The 22451-nt window shown below is 41.9% G+C and overlaps 1 protein-coding gene and 1 long non-coding RNA gene across 2 annotated transcripts in view; one reads left to right on the top strand and one right to left on the bottom strand.

Annotated features, from left to right (window-relative positions):
* Positions 1–7194: 7194 nt before the first annotated feature.
* On the bottom strand, positions 7195–10830 carry LOC130544820 (uncharacterized). The gene is made up of 3 exons (XR_008961450.1): positions 10729–10830; positions 10206–10382; positions 7195–7531 (listed from the first exon to the last, which is right to left on the bottom strand). It is a non-coding gene; the product is annotated as an uncharacterized LOC130544820 (long non-coding RNA).
* Positions 10831–12084: 1254 nt separating this feature from the next.
* RHOJ (ras homolog family member J) overlaps positions 12085–22451 on the top strand; it is an 81149-nt gene continuing 70782 nt past the window's right edge. Inside the window, exon 1 of the mRNA XM_026486912.4 lies at positions 12085–12819. Coding sequence (XP_026342697.1) covers positions 12576–12819 — 244 coding nt within the window. The 5' untranslated portion in view covers positions 12085–12575. The remainder of the gene's footprint in view (positions 12820–22451) is intronic.

The following is a 22451-nucleotide window of genomic DNA, read 5'->3' as shown; positions in this document are numbered from 1 at the left end:
CTTGAAAACATATGTCAATGACAAGAAGCTGTCATTATCAGATCATCATAAAGAAATATTTTTATCTCTTCCCTCATTGCAAATGCTTGTGAACACCTTTCCTCTCACCAACAATTCTCCCTCTCTCTCATATATCAATTTTTTTTCCTTTTTATTAGGTCACTCCCATTAACATAAAAACTATGATCTTATTCCTTCTTCTCAAAGAAAAAAATCTCTGATTTCTCTGATCCCTCTCTTAAACCTCTCCAGTCAGGTTTTTGTTCCCATCAGCTCCACCAAAACCAGCCTTGTCAAGATCACCAGTGACATTCACATTGCAAAATTTCACGGTCAGTTATCGGCCCCCCTCTTACTGAACGTCAGCAGCATTTGGCACTGTTGATCACCGCCTCCTCTAGGAAACACCTTCTCACCTGGTCTCCTGGACACCACACACCCGTAGTTTCCTTCTTGAGGCACTTTCTTTGCTCCTCCTCAATCCCTTTGCCTCCTCTAGGAAACACCCTTCTCACCTGGTCTCCTGGTGAGAAACTACACACCCGTAGTTTCCTTCTTGAGGCACTTTCTTTGCTCCTCCTCAATCCCTTTGCTCCTCTAACCTCAAGAGGTTTCTCATTTTTCCAGGGAAGCAAATCCACATCTCCAGCCCTTGCTCTCCCCTGAAATCCAGGACCGTGTACGTCCTCTTTGTCTGACAGACACAGCGCCCTCCAAACTGAAATCTTGATCTTCTCTTCCCTTGATTCTCCACTCACAGTCTGAGTTAATGGAAGTTCCATCTTTCCAGTTGCTCAGAACAAAACCTTCAGGTTTTGATTCCTCTTATTCTCTGATAATGTACACCCAATCCTTCAGATCACTGGTGCACCCAGAATATGACCTCTTCTCTCCACTTCCGCTCTGGACCATGCCACCCGTATTTCATTTGAATTATTACAATGGATCTCCTTGCTTCCATCCTTCCCCCATCTCCCAGACCATATTTCTCACAGAAGCCAGAGCGATCCTTTCAAAATATACCTAATCACAGCACTACTCCGTTCCAACCTTTCAGTGGTTCATCACACTTGGCCAAAGTCCATACCAGGACCTAAAAAGCCCCACAGCTGGCATTTTGCTCCCTCCATTGCTTTATTTCTCACTCTTTCTGTTCCAGGCACACTGGAGCTCAAACATTCCAAGGATACCCTCACATTAGGGGCTTTGCGCTAGCTAGTCCCTCTGTCTAGAATATTCTTCCCTCACATATCCTATCCCCGTTAAACATTCTGTCTTTGAGAACTACTTTCTGCTTCACTCCTCTTCTGACCAATTATTCTTATCTTACTATAGTCTTCCTATTTTCCAAAAGCACTTATCACCTGTCAAGGTAATTTACATATTTGCTAAGTTCATTGTTTGTTATTTACCTCCTCCCACTGGCATGTAAGCTCCACAAGGGCAATGATGGTTTTTATCTGATTAGTTCACCACAATATTCCCAGCACCTGGTAGGTGCTCCATGAATATCTGTTGCTGAAATTAATAAATTCATGGTAAACTGTACTTCCAGCCATTTTCCCAAACTAATACTATACATTTAAAATTACATAAACAATTGATTATTAACAATGATTCTAAAAAGGTTTGAAGATTGTCATATGGTTTCACTCATATGTGGAACGTAAGGAATAGCGTGGAGGACCACAGGGAAGGGAGGGAAAGCTAAATGGGAAGAAATCAGAGAGGAAGACAAACCATGAGAGACTCTGGACTCCAAGAAACAAACTGAGGGTTACAGAGGAGAGGGGGATAGGGGGATGTGGCAACCAGGTGTTGGGTATTAAGGAGGGCATGTGTGGTGATGAGCTCTAGGTGTTATACGCAACTAATGAATCGTTGAACGCTATAACAAAAACTAATGATGTATTATATGTTGGCTAATTGAATATAATAAAAAATAAAAAATAAAAAAATAAAATTGTTTGAAGAGCAAGTGTGATAAGGCCTTCAGATTTGGACTTGGACTTGAATCCCTGATGTATCACTTAACCTACCAGCTCTGTGACTTTGAGCCCAAGATTTCATTTCCATTTGATAACAATGGAAACCATGTCACCTACCTCTGATTTTTAAAAGGATTAAATGTGATTAGTGTGCAAAATTTCTCAGCACAGTGCCTAACATTACAGTTGTTCATTAAATGTTAGAAGGTCCATCTCCCTTTTCTCCTTTCTTCTCGATCCCGGGAAGAGTTACTTGCTCGTTCTGGTGAAGGTTGAGCAGGGCTGGAAAAGGATTTTACTTTACATACTAATCAGTTTGTGGCGGATGCTTGGAGCACTGGGTTGAGAGGATTTGATGGTCATGTTCAGATTCAGCTAGAACTTGCCCCATGATAACATCTAGCTTGGAATTGGGGGGAGGGAGGGAAATGGTGGTATCTAAGCAGAATCTACCATCCTGGTTTTAATGGTTTACTCTAGTGCCTCACAGAAGAACCCTCTATTTCTCAGAATGCTAGCATTTTTCTAGCGTAACTGTGGGAGGAGCTATGTTATACCCAGCATTAATTGTAGAATTATTTCTGAGGTTAAGGAAAGGCTTAAGGAAAGACAACAGAAAATCTATATTTCTACAAAAGACTTACCAAGCCAATTGAGCTGTCACTCCATTTTATGGAGTCTACCTCTTTCAGTATATTTCAGTATACTCAGGGTCTAAAAGCACAGAAGTTTAGCTAATCAGACTTCACAAATCCCATCTCCTCAACCAGATTTTGAAGGCCCATATTTACTCTAAGGGACTTTTCCCAATGACATACAGAAAATTTCAACATTTTTTTTAAAAGATCTTCAATCCAGAATAACTTAAGATTAAGCATTTTATTGATTCCATTATTTCATTAAGAAATATTAAGAAAAGTGCAAGAGACAGATGTTAACCGAAGAAAAGAACATTAGACATGAATATAATCATTCTCCTAAGATGCTATGTTATTCATCAAGTTGACTTGGCCTAGTAACAGTAGCTTATATTTGCATAGAGATGTGATAACTAAATTTTTAAAAATATGTGTTATGGCCAAGATATATTTTGGAGGAAAGAAGACAGTGGGCAAAATGGTATTTAGTTCTTTTTGTGTTTTGTTTTTTAGTTGGTATCAAAGGCAGCAACTTATCTGACAATAAGCTTTTGTCCATAAGAGTAGAAGGAAATAAATGTTTTCTATTATGTGCCAAATTTATCTACTGGAAAAAAAAAAAGAAAACAAAAATTAAACCAAACAAATGGCTAGATGGCTCTTAGTTCTATATCAAATCAAGGAGCATGGAGCTAAAGATATTGTCACAACATTCAAGCAGTTTCAACCTTACCCACAGTCCTGATCCTGTTGTGATTATGCAAATGATAGCCATGAAGACAAATAGGAGAGAAGGGTATTTGATAGTCATCCTTGAACTTGGGAATAATTGAAATCAGCTGCAGAGATGATTCACGAAGACGTATGGTGCTTCATCAAGCACCATATCTTTATCAGTAAGAACAAAGGAGTATTGACAATGACCTAAAGTACAAGAGTTCAGAGACGGACCGGCTGCCCCACGTGGCTTACAGCATCGCCACAAACAGCCTAAAGGAGGCTTGGATTGTAGGGCACAGCACTGAACACTGCTACGGCTTCATAAGCTCTTAACTAAAAGGCCAGGGATTATAATTGGAGGGTGGACATTGAGTGTAGGACACTCCTTGTTTGTGACTCACCACCAACCATTCCTAACATAGCCAGGTAAACAGTATGGGTTCTGTAGCCAGAGTGCCTGTGTGAATCCCGGCTCTGCCACTTCCCAGCTGTGTGAAATTCCTCTCTCTGGGTCTTGGTTACCTCATCTGTAAGATGAGAATTTTCCTTCACTATCACAATATATTATTAATACGTTATTGCAAGAGTACTGGTATCCAAATAAAATATATTTTTGGCTTAAAAAAAGGAAAAGATACATTTGTAATATTTAGATATTTTGGAAAATGAATATACATCTTCATTTAACTCTAGAGGATCCTTAAGTTTGGCTCCTGGGTAATATACTAACCTTTATTTCCCATTCCCCATTCAGGAAGTCATACAAATATACTATCAAGTGTTGTGATTAATCACAATCATTAATAAAAGGCAATCAATTAGACACATGGTTAAAAATTAAGGAAAATGTATTTTTACAGCTTTCCTTATATTTTCTGGAAGATGAGAATGTAAAGGTCCTTTACAGATGTGGTAAGGATTAAATATATTAATAAATGCCAACATATAATATGTACTGGATTATTATTAGCCATGATTATTATCACTGTAACTACAAGTAGTGCTATTATTATTACTATATTTTTCACTCCCCTTCCTACACCAATATCTGGAGTTTCCTCTCTCAACCCCATCTTCCATTTTCAGCCTGGTGGGCACCAGGTGTGGAGACTGATTGGCCTAAACCCATCAGCATATCTCACTTAAGCCAAGTTAGAAAGATCTGGTCCTGGTGCAGGAAATCCTGAGATACGCACTCTCCTCTCTATCGGGCGAGGTAGCTGAAGAAGGGAAACTCACCTCCCTTGCCGCTGTGGAGTATCCTGGAGATGCTGGAGCCCACCCAGAAGTAGGAGGCCAAGAATGAATCCCAGTGGCCACATTAAGTCCGAGGTCAGCCAAACCCAAAACCAGCTTCCCGGGAGTATTTGGTTACATGACGATAAATCTCTTTTAGCTTAAACTAATTTGGATCTAATTTTGTTTCTTAGATCTTTTATATATTCATGACTACATTTATAGAGATGTTATCAATATATTTTTATTTAAAAGACAGAGAATTATTATTTGATGCGGATTCTCTCAGAGTCTACACGAATGGGGGCTTAAGGGCCTTTCATCTAGTTCTCAACCATGTATCTTAGTCCATCTGGGCTGCTCTAACAGAACACCACAAAGGTATAAACAACAAAAATGTATTGCTCACACTCCTGGAGGCTGGGAAGTTCAAGATCAAGGTGCTGGCAGATCTGGTGTCTAGAAACCTGCTTCCTGGTTCAAGGACTGCTGTCTTCTCTCTGTGTCCTCACGTGGCAGAAAGGGCAAGGGAGCTCTCTGAGGGCTCTTCTATAAGGGCACTAATCTCAATCCTGAGGGCTCCACCCTCATTGACCTAATCACCTCCTTTTAAAGGCCCCACTTCCAAATATCATCACGTTGAGTTTCTACACGTGAACTTGCGGGGGAACAAACATTCAGTTCACACTGAATGTAAATACGTAAACACAAAAGCCTGAATTTGAAAAGCAACTCAACTCAGATTATAATCACACGTGCCCGAAATGATACTCCAGCATTTCACAGCTTTGCTAAACAAGTCATCTCTACATGTATTGTCTCAAATAACATGTGGCAATTCAGCCAAGATTTCCCCGTTGCTCTCTCAGGCACTGGTTGGGACTCTTCCAAGCACAAATAATGGAAATCTATCCCAAATTAATTTAAACCAAAAAGATAATGTTATGGTTCGTTCAAAAGGGAAATCCAGAGCTATGTTAGGAATAGCTTGATCCAAGAGCTCAAATTATGTGATCAGGAATCCGTTTTTTCTCTCTTACAGCCGTGTTTTTCTTTAGTATAATGGGAAAAGCATGAGCTCCAGAAGCAGGCTGCCAGATTTAGAACCCCCGATCCACCACTTCCTAGCTGTTTGACATTAACCAAATCACCTGATTTCACTTAGCCTCAGTTTTCTTAGTCATAAAAATGGAGGAAATAATAATACTCATCTCATAGGTTTTGGGGGAGGATTAAATGAGTTAAAAATATATGCTATTTGGAGCACCTGCGTGGCTCAGTCAGTTAAGCATCCAACTCTTGATCTCAGCTCAGGTTTTTTTTTTTTTTTTAGATTTTATTTATTTATTTGACAGAGATAGAGACAGCCAGTGAGAGAGGGAACACAAGCAGGGGGAGTGGGAGAGGAAGAAGCAGGCTCATAGCGGAGGAGCCTGATGTGGGGCTCAATCCCATAATGCCGGGATCATGCCCTGAGCCGAAGGCAGACGCTTAACTGCTGTGCCACCCAGACGCCCCAGCTCAGGTTTTGATCTCCAGGTTGTGAGTTCAAGCCCGAAGTTGGGCTCCACGCTGGGTGCAGCACCTACTTTAAAAAAAACTACTTTATCGTCATCATTATTATCAGCATCAGGTAGGATCTTGCCACCCGGGGATCCTTATGTGATCCTTAGTGAGAGAAATTCCCGGGGAGAAGAGCACCTATTTCCGGAGAGCATCAGCAAATGCCCCAGAGATCATTCTTATTTGCCAAACCTGGATCAAGTCCTCACTCCTGCAATAGAGGAGTGGAATTAGCCTGAGCTGAACAACCGGGACTGTAGGTAGAAGGTAGAGGGAAAATTGGAGTGCCGTTACCAACGGGGGAAGGAGAACTTCGATGGGCAAAAGCAACAAAGGTCCACTACAAAGCCAGCTACACGGTGATTATTCAAATGGTAAATAATAGTAGTTGCCGGTTTACATAGTGAACAACAGTATTCATGGAAAGGGACAGCCTCGGAGCCTCGTTGTAAAGAAAATTCCTTTATTGTTTGAAAAGTTGGATTTGACAATTATAAAAAGTCCCTCCCAGACTCAACGAGATTGAGGTTTGGAAAAATTTTGAGACATAATAAAAAATAAAGATACAACAGAAATAAATCTTTGGGCATCTACAGAATGGGCAGCAATTATCATGAAGTCTCCACATTTGAGAAAACAAATACGTAATGGTACTGAGCGTTTGCTATAAGTGGAATTAGCCAGGAGTACTTCAGAGAGTGCATGTTGTTGGACGATCACCTTCCTTTCAATGTGAAAGAACAAAATAAAGCTTGGATAAAAGCTTGCATATGTGAAATTTACAGAAACAACCATTTTAAGCATATTACCAATTTTCTCATTATGAAGTCAGTAGAAATTGTATTATTTTATCATTCAAAATTACCGTATAAAGAGGTTATCTCCCGACTTTCAGAGTAGACAAAAGAGACATACATCTCACAAAATCGATTACAATTTCTTCAATTTTCCAAAAAGTGAGGTAAAATACAAAATAACTTCCAGACATAATAGGATCAAAAACAATAGAAGCAAATGAAAAATCGCTAACATTGTTGAAATACCCACAGTACTTTTAATAAGTCAGCACAATAGTGAATAGAAAAATTCACAAAAAAGAAAATCTCATAAAAATGGAAGGGAAAATAAACACTTTGCAAGAATTCTCCATGTTGACAATAAGACGGGAGTCTTTTCTAGGGCATTCAACCTGAAAGCCATGTGTCCTTTCACAGAATGACTCCACCTACCTTCTGCCCCTTGTTGCTGGGGTTACAATCACAGAAGACTTTGTCTTCCTCCCTTTGTCCTGGGGGTTTTAATAGATTTGATTGAAGCTGTTTTCTTTCTCCTCTCTCTTCCACTTATCCCCCTGGGATTTAGTTTCCAGATCTTTCGCCTCAGTCCCTGTCATGCACAAACACCAAATCTGAGATCGGAGCTGAGGTCTCATTTAAGCATTAGCAGTCTTTATGTCTCTCTTTATCCTGATGCAGGTGATTTCTAGACACGAATTAATTAGCAAATGGGCTGTTCAGGAAGCGTGATCAGACACATTAAGTCCACAGAGTTGCATTTCCCTCTGCTTTTAGTGTCTCACCAACAAGGAGTTGGTCTGTAACTTGCAGGCTCTCAGGATGATTCATTTGTGGGTTTAATCTGGTCACAACAACCAAAATACCTCCTTGTATACAGCAGACTCCCATGTCCCCTGCTCTTCAACTCAGTCTTTGTATTAATTTTTCATGTAACAACAATGCATCGTAAGTAGAGGTGGAGTTGTTTCTCGAGCAGAGGTGAAGATTTAGCCAATCTTTCTCACATCCCCCAACAGATCGCACATGTAAAAAGGGCAATAAGGTGTGGCAGGGCCCTGAGCCCACAGAAGTTCAGCCTGAGACAGTGATACTGATGCTTTTCCACTCAGACAATGACCAATCCAATGGCCTTAGGCATCTCGGGCCGTATCACTAACAAGTTGAAATAATCCTGAAAGACCTTTGTTTGACTCCGAGATGGCTGTTTCTAAAAGCTATTCCTGCTCTGTGGCCCTGACGGAGAAACAGCTCGGCACCCCCTCAGCCTCAAACTTGTCTACCTTCCAAAACACACCTCTTCAATCTAGAACATCAGGAATCTATGGGAAATTTCTTCCCAAACTGTTAGCTATCTCCACATTTTCCAGATAATGGGAATTTGAAAGATCCCTAACCTCTGGGTTTCTATGGAGGGAGACGAAAAAAAATTTTAATAGATTATCCATAAGCCTGGGAAAAAAGATTTGTATTCAGAGTTAAAGTGTGTAATAGTGAAATACAGAACACACTCACACCTTTACCATTACTGGCCAAATCAGCCTCTTCTTCCCTAGGACAGAAAGAAGACTCCATCTGCCTGAGATTCACAAGTAACTACTTCTATTGGCAAAGAAAGAAAAATCCTCCAACCAAGGAAAAAGGAAGCCATTGCAAGAACTATAAAACGATTGTATCTAAGAAAATGTGGCTGATAAATGATTATGATATCTTATATCATATCACATGACATATGATGATAACATGGGCAATAGTCAGAGGCTGGGTACAGGTGGTCTGACGGATTAAAGAAACACGGATACGTGAGTGTTCTTGATAATAATGACTCATCCCTCTTGGGAAGCAGCCGTTCCAGACCAGGCCAGTCCTAGGACAGCCTGTTAAGTTTTAGCAATGTCCCAAATGATCTTGAGGCTTAGGTCCAGTGAGAAATTTGGGTCAGAACTCCTAGACTATGCTGCCCCTTTCTGTCTCCCACCTGCCTACCACCACTAGAGGCCTGACTTCCACGTAAGCCCCAGAGAGAGCTTCCTGTGGAACGGGAGTGACTCGTCACTGGGCTGGACATCTCGGAATCACCGTAACCACAGCACATCCGACATTCTTAAGACCGGAGTCAAAACATTCTGCTACGAGGAGGCTGATCCAGAATCAGAGTATCTGATCCAATTGCCTTATTTCCCTGTACAACTTCAAGTTTCAAGCACAAAAGAAAAAAAAAAAAACAGAGGAGGAAAATCTGAGCTCTTTTATTAAAGTCATACTAAAACTGAAAGCAATCAGAGAAGTCAGAATTTTATGCAAAAATGCTCTGTTGGCATTTGGGAAAATTCGGTGAAGCAAGAGCTCAAAGGACAGAAGGGAGCCCAGGAGTTGAGATCTCAGAAAAAAAGCAGGAAGTATCACCCAACAAGATTTCACCACGCACTGGTAGTTTGTGTAAGCTTGGTGCTCGAGGTAAACCAATAATTAGTGGCTATGAAACCACTGCTCAATCATTCAAATGGCCCAAGATCCCTAAAATACAGGCATCTGGTTGAGAATATTTCAGCAAATTTCATACCACTTCTAAATATGTAACTATAAATCTTTGGAATTAAAGCATATTCTTGACCATTCTATCTGAACAAGGTAGCAGTCACAGTTCTATGGACACATGGACCTATAAAAACAAGGCTGGATTGTCTTTACTTTTTTTTTTCTTTAAATTCTGCTACTCTGGCTCGAGCCCTCTTTTAATATTTAAAAAGATTTATTCTCACATGGACAATGTGATCCATATAATCGGCAGGCTATTATAATTTAAATTCTTTGCCATTTTCCACAGGATGTCTCCAACTTCTTTTCTTGTAAATATTCAATCGGGGCAGGGGGCAGTAAACAGTGATGAAACAAGTTAATTTTGAGAAATAGAGCTTACATTCTTAACAGCCACGACCCATCTTTGCATACAATCCAATCTGTCAGATGTACCAGTCCCCTAAGTTAGAGGTCATGGACCACACCTGGATGCTTCCAGTCTCTTCTTCAAAGTCCTAATTTGTAGTCACATATCAATTGGCATGGACTTAAATATCTGTGTGCAATGACACAAGATTTAGGATAGACACAGGTGTAGCTAAATTTCACCCAATCCAATTTCTCAGTTTTTCCTTATGCTAAGAGTTCAGAGGGCTCAAGTTTATTTGTAGTGTAGGAAAGCAGCCATTGCTCGAGAACTCCGTATTTGAAGGGAGTATTCACAAGTAACTACATGCCATACTTACTGCCTGATCTCAGGGACAAGGTCAAAGTCAGAACCCCCTCAAAGTTCGGCCAAACACATATCATCCCATTGTGCTCAACGTGGTCTCGTTCATCTTCAGTTTGGGGTTCCTGACACTGTCAACCACTCTACCTGCACAGATTTGCTTGGCTGCCACCTCCACACGTGAGGGTTTTTTCTAGAAGAAAAACATAAGTTTTCAAGTTGCAATTTTATTATCACATATTCCTGATGTTTCAAGTAGACTAAATGAAAATAAAATTATGTAAATCACATATAGTCATAGGTGACTTCAAATGCTCCCAAATGACACAAATCAAAAAGAATTCAACTTTTGTTCAGCTACCGTAATCGCAACTGACTAAACTATCTCTGTGATCTGAACTTCTCTAAACTGTTCAAGCTGTTCATCCATATTTGGTCCCCTCCTTCCTGACACGTGGTAGGATGATACTTCTGACGCTGTTGAACCTAGCATGCGTATGTGACTTGCTTTGGCCAATAAATGCATCCAGAAATGTCACCTTGAGAAGGAAGCTTTAGTCGCCAATGCCATTTGACCACACGAATTTCTTCCTCTGCCACAGTGATCATCCGTGTTCTCAACGTGGCTGCTCCACCATTCTAGATCCCTGAAGGAGGGTGACAGAAATATGCAAAATGGATAACAATGCGAGCAAGAAATACACCCGTTAGCTTTCAATGATTGAGCTTTGGGAGCTGTTTGTAAGGGCAGCACAGCCTAGGAAAAAAATATCGGGATACTAAGCACTATGGCGAATGTTACTATAATCTAAACCAGAAGAAATTTGCGGCTCTATCTGTTACACTGTAGCATATATACGTGTATGTATCATTTTACATATACATATTATAATAGTAAAATTCTATATTATTGTATATATTATATTACCTAGATTATTATTAGCCAGCTATTAAAACAGACTTCTCTCCCATCTCCACACACAAAAAAACCCTTCTCAAATCAATTGCGTAATCTATATGCTTGAAAATAAGCATTCACAAACCTCAAATTAACTGAGACTCCCCCATCAAAAAAAGTACTTGATCCATGTGTCAAAATCATTTGCAGAGTTCCACTTCTTCTCTAAGACCAAGTACATTAATCAAACACAGGGCTTCAAAGGAGTTTCATTTTGAGCAACCCAAGAGACAAATAAATTAGCTGCCAATGGCTCCTTTGTAATGGCAGAGGACCAGGCTGGCCCAAGGGGATAGGAGTAAATCACAAAGGGAACTCCAAGCAAAAGCAACATTTGGGGACCTGTAGCAAACCAATAAAGCCGTCCCACATACTCTCATTTCCAAGACTGTGAGCCAAGCGCATGTGTGTTTGTTCGCTAAGAAGAAGACGCAAGCGTCCCATGTCTGGTTGATTTCTTATGTGCTATAGCCATTAAGATGTTTGTGTCTGGAGTACACGTCTGAGCCTCGCGCTCCAATGTGGCAGCTCATAAGCCTGACCTGTAAGAATGTTCCCCTTCGAAACAGTGTCATTCTGGAAGGTTTTCTTCTGTACCGCCTGGATGAATTGCCTACGGTTTCTCATTTAAGTATGTGAAGAACTGTCCATTTTTACTTTGCAGAGCTTTTCACTGGTGACTCAGTGAGGGATGATGTCATATGTTATCCTACAACGGCTGGTGTGGTTCTCTCCGCTCACTTAAACCATTCCCTCTGTTTCTGTGGCAGACAGCACTCCCCAGTTTCCATCCTGTCGTCAGCTTCTTCCCAGCCAGCCCCAGGCAAACAGCCTCCCCAGCGGCAGATGAAACAGGAAGTCTGACAGCTTGAGTCTGCAGTGGGACCCCTAGTGTTTTCCCACTCCATGCCCTGGCAGCGTTCCCCGCAAGTACAAACACACACACACAGAGCTCCCATTGTTGCAGCCTTCCCCAGCCCACTGATCCTAATATGGAATGAGCAGGAAACCCATGATTTCCTGATACTCGCAAGCTGGAGGAAGCAAGGGGAAAACTCCATTAAAAAGCCCAGCTTCCCTCCATGTTAGATGTGAAGTGGAAAAAGAGGAAGATTTAGCAGAATTCCACCGAGTCTTCAGCCAGGCTGGAGAGGGGAAGAGCACGGCGGACACCCTCGGGCTGTTGAAATTTCTAGACTGCCAGGAAGCCCCTAGAATTCAGAGAAAAGTGAGAGTTTCTTAACTCAAACTGGAGGGAAAAGGGACAGATGCTTTTAATCATTCTCCCAGATGTGGGCTACCTCTCCTGGCCAGCATGGTAAGCACGAGGGCACGTGCCCGCTGCCTCGGACAGGTCCGCGCGATCCCAGGCCCCCTGAGTAAGGCAGAGTGATCTCCAGCCTGCCGCTCGCTCGCTTCCCGCGCTCCATGGGCTTTGGGAGAAGCCGGAGAAGCCACAGCAGCTGCACGGTGCCCGCAGCTGGAGCCGCGGGGATGAGCTGCACGGAGGGAGGTGACAGCAGCTGCGGCTGCGGGGGCACGGAGGAGAAGAAGATGCTGAAGTGTGTGGTGGTGGGGGACGGCGCCGTGGGCAAGACCTGCCTGCTGATGAGCTACGCCAACGACGCCTTCCCGGAGGAGTACGTGCCCACCGTGTTTGACCACTACGCAGGTAAGCAAAGGTGGAGAAGCCGTCCCTGCGCACGGGGGCAGGCGCGGGCGGCCACACCCCGACTTCGGAGGGGCCTGCTTTCGTTCTGGGGCAGTCAGTGCCGGGTGCGGGCCTGGCAGCAGCCACGGAGCGACGCGCACAGCCAAGGTCTCTGCTGGCCCTTAGGACAGTTCGTCCGTCGATTGGTATCCTAACACTTTCCCCCCTTAAATCAAATGACTAACACTGGGGAAATACCCTGAACGGCCCTCCAGGCTTCGGGGCCAGAGATTTCACTAACGTTCTTGGGAAGATTCATAACTTTTCATGGGAACATTCTAAAATGTAGTGTAACTGCAACACAACTTAAAAAAAAAAAATCACCACTAACCACACCACTAGTGAAAGAAGTATTTTTGCCACTTTTCATATATTTACCTCATGCCATTCATAAATGAAATGGTAAGATTAACAAACATTAGAACACTCTTTTTTTTTTTTTTATAACAATCAGTGGCTGTACTATTGGACTTTTCCTGGGGCTCTAGATGGGGGGAGGGAGTACTAAAAGGTTTTAAGTATCTATTAGGCAGTCCCTATCTTGAATTAAAAGAAATATTTTTAATTAATAAGTTTTTAAGGTAAAAATAAAGATAAAAATAAAGTTTGAATCATTTTGAAATATGTCCAGAAAGGATTAAATTGGACATAAAATATTTTAAGGCATGACAGTTAAAATGCGGTAATCACAACTTAACCCTTTCAGTTACTTCTGTTTTCTGAGTGTTCTAAAGTTTGTGAGTGTAGTTGTCAATGTGATAGCTTATCTCAATTTTTCCATTTTTTTAAAGATTTTATTTATTTATTTGAGAGAGAGACTGAGGGAAAGAGAGCACGAGCAGGGAGGGGGCAGAGGGAGAAGCAGTCTCCCCACTGAGCAGGGAGCTGATGCGGGACTCGATCTCAAGACCCTGAGATCATGACCTGAGCAGAAGGCAGCCGCTTAACTAACTGAGCCACCCACGCGCCCCATCAATTTTTCCATTTTCATTCTTACTTTTTCTCTTAATCTCCAAAACAAATTTTATTGTTCCTCAAAAAAAGTTCATGAAATTCTTCAAGCTTATAGTTGCCTAATGTTATAACTTTTTTCAACAGAGTGATCAGCTGGGTGAATTATCAGAGATTTGAGATTGCACAAGAGAAAATTTTCCCTTCCTTCACCTTGGCTTTGGGTCAGGTTCAGCAAAGGGGAAGTGGCCCACAGGAAACCTGTGCGAATGTTGGCTTTGCTATGTGGCCATTTGAAATCCTCTCTCTGTTAGGAAGTAGCTTCTTTTCCAGAACTAAACAATCACCCAGTCCCCTCCTTCTCCTACAGTCACATGATCCACGACAATATTACATAGCAGATTGGGAGAGTACCACGGTGAAAATAGTATCCACTTCCCAGAAGGCTTTTTTTTTATATTTGTAAAAATTAAGAGCAAATTTTAAGTCTGGCTCCCGTAAGCTTTTCTGAAAATAAAATGACTGTGCCCAGAGAAGAACGTTTTAATGAGAACAGAATAAAGAAAACAGAAGACTTTCACTCTGGGGGGGAGAAAAACTAACAAGATTAAGAGGTCTGGGATTTAAGTAAATTACTAAAATACTTGACATGGAAACATCTTAGCAAAGATTATTTATTCCACACCCTCTTTCTGCCAGGAAAAGAAAACTGGCTGATACCTAATTTCAAAAACTTTTAGATCAAAGGTGGGCCCTCAAATTTACTAAAGGAAGAGGCCTCAAGTGCTTTTGAAAGTGATGTATTCCGATCCCCATCTATTGGTTGAACCAATATTATCCATCTAGTATAAGAAAGAAAGAGGATAAAACCATCTTTAGGGATCAAGTCAGCCTATAAAAAATACCTTAGCAATCAAACAAAGGCTGAACTACCACTAGATTCCACTAGGATGAAATTATGTTATATTTCAATTGTGTATATACTTACTGTTATTTGAGCATCAAAGCACCTTAAGGATTTTGGCTACTCTATGATTTTACTTCTCAGGAAATCACAGCCACTTTCCCCAAGGCCATGCTTTGCCCATAGCAGGCATTCCCAATCACCATTGCTTTGATTTACACCCTGTACCTTTTTGAGTACACAGTCATCATTACGCTTTCAGTTACATTATAAAAGGGAATGAAGACAGGAGCCTCCTACTTCGAAGATCCGAATGACATGAACTTTTCCATTTGCAAAGAGTCTTTTCCATCACAAACACAAGCTCCTTTTACCACAGCCCTCCCCATATATGAGCTGATTGAATGTAAATCCTGACACAGTTCCATGACAACCTGCAGGCAATGTAAAAGCACTAATGCTCTCTTCCTCGTGTGGATGAGGATCCGGTATCCAGTGTCTGGGTCCTACTGGTGCATTCGGAAATCGCCAGCAGCAACTGAATTCCTGAGTCTTTAGAACATCGCAGCTTTAGTCTAAGAGAGACTACCCCTTGAAGGTTTTTCCCTAACAGCTGCCCATCCCAGGACAGCAGAGCTATAACAATAATACGTATAGAAGCATACTGAAGCATACTGCTCAACATGGTGGGCTTTTAAGCCAGAGCTTAGCTCTAATACTGACACTGCCATTGCTGTGCGGCCTTGAGCAAGTTACTTAACCTTTCTGTCCCTCAGTTATCACACACACACAAAAAGGACAATAGAAGCATTAGGAGTGTTTGTGAGAACAAAATAAATACATGTGAAGTTCTTAGAACAGTGCCTCACACATGACAAGTGTTAGGTACATAGCAGCTATTATTGTTAAGACTAAGTTCTCTACACTTGCACACAGTTATGAAAGGAAATTAAAATGTCATTAAAAGATAAAGACTACAGAGGCGTCTGAGTGGCTCAGTCAGTCAAGCATCCAACTCTTGATTTCAGCTCAGGTCATGATCTTAGGGTTGTGAGATCAAGCCCTGTATTGGGCTCCACGCTGGGCATGGACCCTATTTGAGATTCTCTCTCTCTCCCTTTCCCTCTGTCCCTCCCCCACTCTAAAATTAAAAGATAAAGACTACAACAAAGAAAAATACAATTCTTAAAGTATCCTCCAAATGGAGTAGGATGTGATGAAATGTATGTAATGTCCTTATAATATAGTAATCATGTGTATTGATAATTGACAAAATATGCATGGGGTAATAGTAGTGGGATATTAAATTGGGAAGGGAAATATAGCAGTCTTAAATGAGTGATTGTAAAAAAAAAATTAACAAGCAGCTAGAAAAAATATTTAAATTTTATGAATCTTAGTTCTTTTCCCTCTGCCCAAAAGTACATCTCCTGCAGGCATCTTTCCTCAGGCATCCTTCTCCTCCAAATCCCCTTGACTCCAAAAGGAGAGTTCTTTGCTCCATCTTCAACCCATCTCCAGAAATTTCTTTACATTTCTAGAAGATGGCTTCCACCACATAGAGCAATTTATCTGTTTTCTTGTTTTTCCAACTCCCACTATTCTCTGAGCTCCTGAGGGAGAAGGTTGTGTCTTGCCAAATCCCATGGTCAGTTCTCAGCACTCATCTTACTGGATGGCTTGGAGGCTTTTTTATGGCTTATTACTGTTTCTTTGCCTGGTTTCTGGGATAACAGTTTCTCCTGGCTTTTATTCCCTTTACTGGCAAATCTCTCTGCATCTCCTCTGTTGCCTACTCTTTCTCTTCCCAACCAGTATATGTGACAAAACTCAGGGTTCAGTCCTTAAGTTCCCTGTACACTCATACCCAAGTTGGTTGTGTTTAGTCTCATGGATTTAATTATTATTTATATACCATGGCCCCCACATTTATATCTCTGTTCCCACTATATTCCGTGAGACCCAGGCTCATATATCCAACTGTCCCTCTGAATATCTAATAGGCATCTCCAATTTAACCTGTTAAAACAAAATTCTTTAACTCCCCCAATCTGGTCCTCCCCTGGACTCCCCCATGCAAGTATATGACCCCTGTCTTGCATCCAGTTTCTTAGAACAAAAACTTCAGTATTATTCTTAACTCCTTCCTTCCTATGACACTACCCCCCACCCTCTCCATTCAAACCATTCATTATTACTCCTTCCCACTACTGATCAGTGCAACATTCAAAATACCTCATCATTTCTCATCACCTACATTGCTTCACTGTTGTCCAAGTCACTGTCATGTCTCATCTAAACTACTGTAATCACCTCTCAGTTCCCTGCTTCCAAGCTTGCCCGGCTCTAGTCAGTTCTCCACACAGCTGGCAGGGGGGCTATTCACAGCCCAAATCCTCCAAACCCTTCACACTCAGATCCCGTCATTCATCATGGTCTACAAGGCACGCCATGACTTGGTCCCTGTCATCTCTCCACCCCCATCTCCTAACTCTCCTCTTCAGTATTTCTGCTCTAGCCATACCAACCATCTTGGTATGCCTCAAACACACCGATATCCCACTTTCCTTGAAGACTTCACACTTGACCTTCCCCCAGCCTGACACTATTCCCCCAGATCCTCTATCCTCTTCAGCTTCAATTGACCACCTTATTTAACACATCCACTGACAGAAACACACACACACACACACACACACACACACACTCACTCTTTAACCACTTACCCTGCTACATACCTATAACATTTCACACTACTGGCATTATACTTCTATTTATTTGTTTACCATTTTTATCCCACTCTTGAATATGAACTCCATGAGGACAAGGACTTTGTCTTGTTCACTGCTCTATCTCCAGCTTTTAAAAAAGACCCCAACATACAGTAGATTCTCAACATATAGTCATGGAATAAATGAATTGGTATGTCTTAATCATCTTTGTCCTCCAGTGTTTATGGAATTTCTGGTCCATTGAAACTGCTGAATAAATGAACAAACTGCTGGTCCAATCTTTAGGAATGAATGTGTTTAGAAATTTATTAAATTTATTCCATTTTTTAACTATTTTGTTCACAAGTATCATTTTATCTCTACTGGAATGGTAACACAGCATTGAGTTTTCTTGACCCAAGCGGCCAATGTCACATCTATTGAATGATGTAACTGCAATACATAAATTTCATTTGGAAACAGATGAGCTGCAAATTGCTCCATATGCATTATATTCAAAAGCCTACCTGAATTTTGAGAGGCCCCCTCAAAGACTTACAGTTCTTATATACAGAGCATGTTTCAGAGTGACCCCAAGTTCCACCAAGGGCTAGGACTAAAAATTAGGGGCAGCGGGATGAAAATAGATCGGGCCACTCATGCTTTCGACAAGTGAACCTAAGAAACATCTCTGGGCCCTGCTTCCTCCTCCCTTCTAGGACGACTCCAGATGTCCTAAGAACCTTTAGAGCTTTTACAGCCCACCATGGAACAGTCACATTTCTTCTTCTATCTTTATCTTGTCTTGAACCTCGAGTTTTATGATGAAGTATTATCAAGTGATGCTTCACGTAACATAAGACGTAAGGATAGCACTTCCATTTTGTGTTTTGTGAGATTGTGTGTCGGGTTAGACTCTGTCCATGGTTTGTACGTTCACGTACATGGGTGTGTCAAATACTCCTGTTCACGTTGGAGCCTGTGCAGGTGTACATCCTTCACCACCTCCATCAGCCTCTGGCTTAGAACTATTTTGTCTATGGTTCTTTCTTCTATCACCCACCCCTCCTAGAATTTGTTTAAAAAACACCTGTGCTTCAAAACTCATTGTTGAAGTCACTATTTGCAAATCCAGCTGCCTATGCAGGAAATTCACATGATTCATGGGGGGGGGGGGAATCTAGTTGCTCTATCAGCTGAGTGAGATGTAAAAGGAAGTCATTTTCACAGAGAACTTTTTCACCTAATTAAATGGCGACCCATCCAAGGTAGACTTAATCACAACCTTGATTGCCAGAGCAGGAGGGGAAACTCTCCAATCCACCGGGGGGGGGGGGGGGGAGTAACACAAAATAATAGAAAGTGAATAAAACCAAACCCCAGGCCTGTACAGACTTGTGACATGGTTCTACCCATTCGGGAATATTTACTCAGGAGTTTCTCTTTTGCTTTTTCTGAAGACACCTGAGAGTCTCTAGAGAAGGGATGAGGTTCATTTTCTGTAAGCCCAAAGGAAACCTGAAACAACTCTCATGGGACTATGAACTAATTCACCAGATTTTAACCTTAGACGAAAATATAAAAGAAGTTTGTGTAAGAGGAGACAAGAATGGACCAGTGGATTCACTGACTCCATTCCCTCTAAATGCAACGATGCTCAAAGACATAAAATCTTGTAGGTATCCAACCCCCCAATATCTCCTTTCGAGGGGGCGTAATGTGCGGCTGATGCTTTTTCTGGACCCTTGGAGGCCACACCAAAGGTGCAGTGGTGGGAATTACACAGCTCCTTCCACCCTGCGATGCTTCGGAAAGCAAGCGCACTCAGAGGCTTCAAGGGTGCAGATTACACTCCGAAAGCCAAAGCGAACTGCAGAGATGGTAAATTGTGAGCTGTAGCTCTTGGGAGTAAGAAAGGAGAATAGCAGAGGGATAAAGAAAATTAAGTATCTGTGACCCAAAAACAACCATGCTCCCAGGATTGGAAAGAGCGTCTGCAGTTCCCAGCCGTCCCGCATTCCAGTTTTAGCTGGCAACAAACCAAGGAGCAAGACCAGTTCAGGCTTCAGTGGACAGGCTCCCTGTGACCTCAAGACACTTAGCTCCACATGGCCTGACTCCCTTCACGTCCAGCCTAAGAAATCCTTCATAAATTTTACTACCAACCTGCCCATGGAGGTTGGGCTTCAGGGAAACAGTATTTTATTTCTGGAATAGCTTTTTTCAAAATCTGCTATTTTTCCCTCTTAGTGTGAGACAAGTAGCAAATTTGGCTCAGGGACGGCCCAGCACATGGACGTTTATGTTTTGGGTACAGTTTGCCTGTTTTACAAAGGCAGCATGAAGACGGACAACAAACTCAGAACTCCCAGGAGAGGATAGGTAAGAAAACTCAAGAGAAATGCTCTCCCTCATCCATCCTGAGCACAGGATTGCAAGGGCCTATGATCGAGGCCCTACCCCCTGTGTACGGACGCAGGTGCTGATATGATGCTGAAAATTCACCTTCCCACATACAAAAATCCATGCCACCTGCTGGGATAGTCAACAGAATCCAAACAGTTCATTTCCAGGTGTAACGCAGTCAGGATAAATTCCATCATGAATTCAATAGAGACCAACCGTGAGTCACAGAGTGTCCTGGCATTGTTCCTGAAAGCTCTGAAGTCCACCGACTTCTTGAATGTGCCCAATTTTCATGAAACAGAAGGACCTGATTCATGTGCATCCACCTGGTTTTGTCTTGGTTGTGAAATACAGATTTTATTTCCGGTGCTCTTCATTTCCGGCGTTAGCATGAGTCTCATTACAGCCATGTGTGATCCAACAAGCGGTGTAATAGTGTTAATGATGAAACTCGAGTGTTACTAGTGCATGTATTAACAGCAATAACAGTCACCGTACGCTTCCAGAGTCTTGGCTATGATTCAGGCATATCTGCGATATTTTCATACATCAATTCATGGCCTCCTCACAATGATCTTATGAGGTGTATTCTTTTCCCAGTTTCACTGATGAGGAAATCAAGGCGCAAAAATATTAACCAATATGCCCCAGGTTAAATGACTTGTAAAGGAGCAAATGGAGGCCATGAAGCAGTAAAACAAATAACATAAGGAGTGTAGAGTTTTATCTATTAACATTAATCAAAAAGCCACTGTTAGTTAGGGTATGCTAACCTAACCCAAACGTGTAAGGGATCAACACCCTGGCAGGGTGTTCCTTGCTGATGTGATGGTCCTGGGCAAGTATTCAAGTCAGTGGGGCCGCTTCCCTCCATTTAGTCATTTAGACACTGGGCTCCTTCCATCTTGTGACCTTGCCATCCCCTGGGATCTCATAGTTATCTGCCTCCAACCAGCCTAATGAGAAAGAACATGGACAAACTCAAATGGAAAGTTTTATGGGCCAAGCCTGGAAGTGACAGACATCATTTCCAGTCACACTCCGGAGGACTTGTAAATGAGTCCCAAGGCCACACCTCAGTCTAAGAGAGCCTGGGATAGGAAGCCCACCAAGAGAGGGAAGAATAGATTTCAGCGGAGACCAGGCATCTCTGCTTGTATCAGACTCTTCAGCCACTAAATATCCTTTCACACTTTTTCCCCCATGTAAAACCAACTTGCCCTTTTCCACAGAGGGACCGCCCAGAGTCCCATTCTGTCACCACAACAAATCAGAGTCTGGTGTTTGCAGGTGAAACACAGGTGTTTCCATCTGATGGAGACATGGCTCCTGGTGGTCCGATAGGAGATTCATCATCTGCCCCATTTATACACCCCTTAAACAATGGTAGAACAGCGATAGAATAACCAAAATATTCAAAACCCTGTCAGAAAAGGAAAGAATGGGAGACACATAGCAATTAACAGAATCCTGACAGCAAACATTGGGAAGCCCCTCTGTGCTGTCAATGGAAGAAGTTTCTCGAATTGACCCTGATGCTATTCTCTGGGAGGAGGAATTCAGGCTTCCTTTAGTCTTGACTTCGCCTCCATTAGTCTTGACTTTTCCTGGCTCAGGTCTGGGAGGTTCTTCTTCATCCACTGTCCTCCATAACACACATCTGAATTAGGCCTTGGGAAGCACGTTTTTCTCAGGGACTACAACACTTTCACAGCCTGCTTCTTGTTTGTACAATTTTGGGGGCATATTCAGTCCAACTCTGGCGTTTCTTTGGAAACACAAGTCTCAAAATCTTACAAGGTTTCTGGTAAATTCCATGGACCAGTAACCACATCCAAGACCAAAGTATGTCTTTCTTAGACATACTTCTTAAACATGCTTTGTCTGCTTCCTGCAGCCAATGTCTTTTTTTTTTTTCTCTCAAATTAACAACAGCTACCAAAAGTCTGTACGAAGCAGGAAGCTTAGATGCAAGGGATCTTATCTTTGAAACAGAGCTGATTCTCCCGCTTAAACAGAGAAATGGACCTTTGTGGCTCAAATCCTTTTTTAATTGTATCTTCTATTTGTGGAATCCAAAAATAATCAATTTTACCTGTGTTCTATCAATCTCTGCTTTAAAAAAACAACCAGTTCAGCTCTTTTCTTTCTTAGAACCCCTTGCTAAATACAATATGTGACGGTTACATACAATAACATTCGGGTTTTCCCCAATCTTTCCTTCGAGTGCTGTAGACTCTATAGGAACTCAGTTTACCTTGCGGGTTTCACAGACAACAGTTTTGCAAAACTACAGTCTTGCCACAGGACAGCATAGATCTTGATCTTTCCAGACTGTTCTGTTTTCTTGCCACTGAACAGCTAAGCCAACAGCACAGTTTGGGTTTTTTTAGGTTCTTGTGATGACACCACACTCAATAGACTAGGACGCTGTGACAGATAGACTCGAGCATAGACTGATTCAAACTATTAGAATTCTATTTCTTGCTCAGATAACAGACTGGGCAAGTGTTCGTGTTGACGAGATGGTTCTGCTCCATGTGGCTATTCAAGGATTGACTTTTTTCCATCTTGTGACTCTGCGGTTACCTGGGACTCTGTAGTGCCTGTGTTGAGATGGC

Source organism: Ursus arctos, unplaced genomic scaffold, assembly GCF_023065955.2.
Source record: "Ursus arctos isolate Adak ecotype North America unplaced genomic scaffold, UrsArc2.0 scaffold_25, whole genome shotgun sequence".
Lineage (NCBI taxonomy): Eukaryota > Metazoa > Chordata > Mammalia > Carnivora > Ursidae > Ursus > Ursus arctos.
Note: the sequence above shows the minus strand (reverse complement) of the source record. Positions and strands in the feature narration are given on the sequence as shown.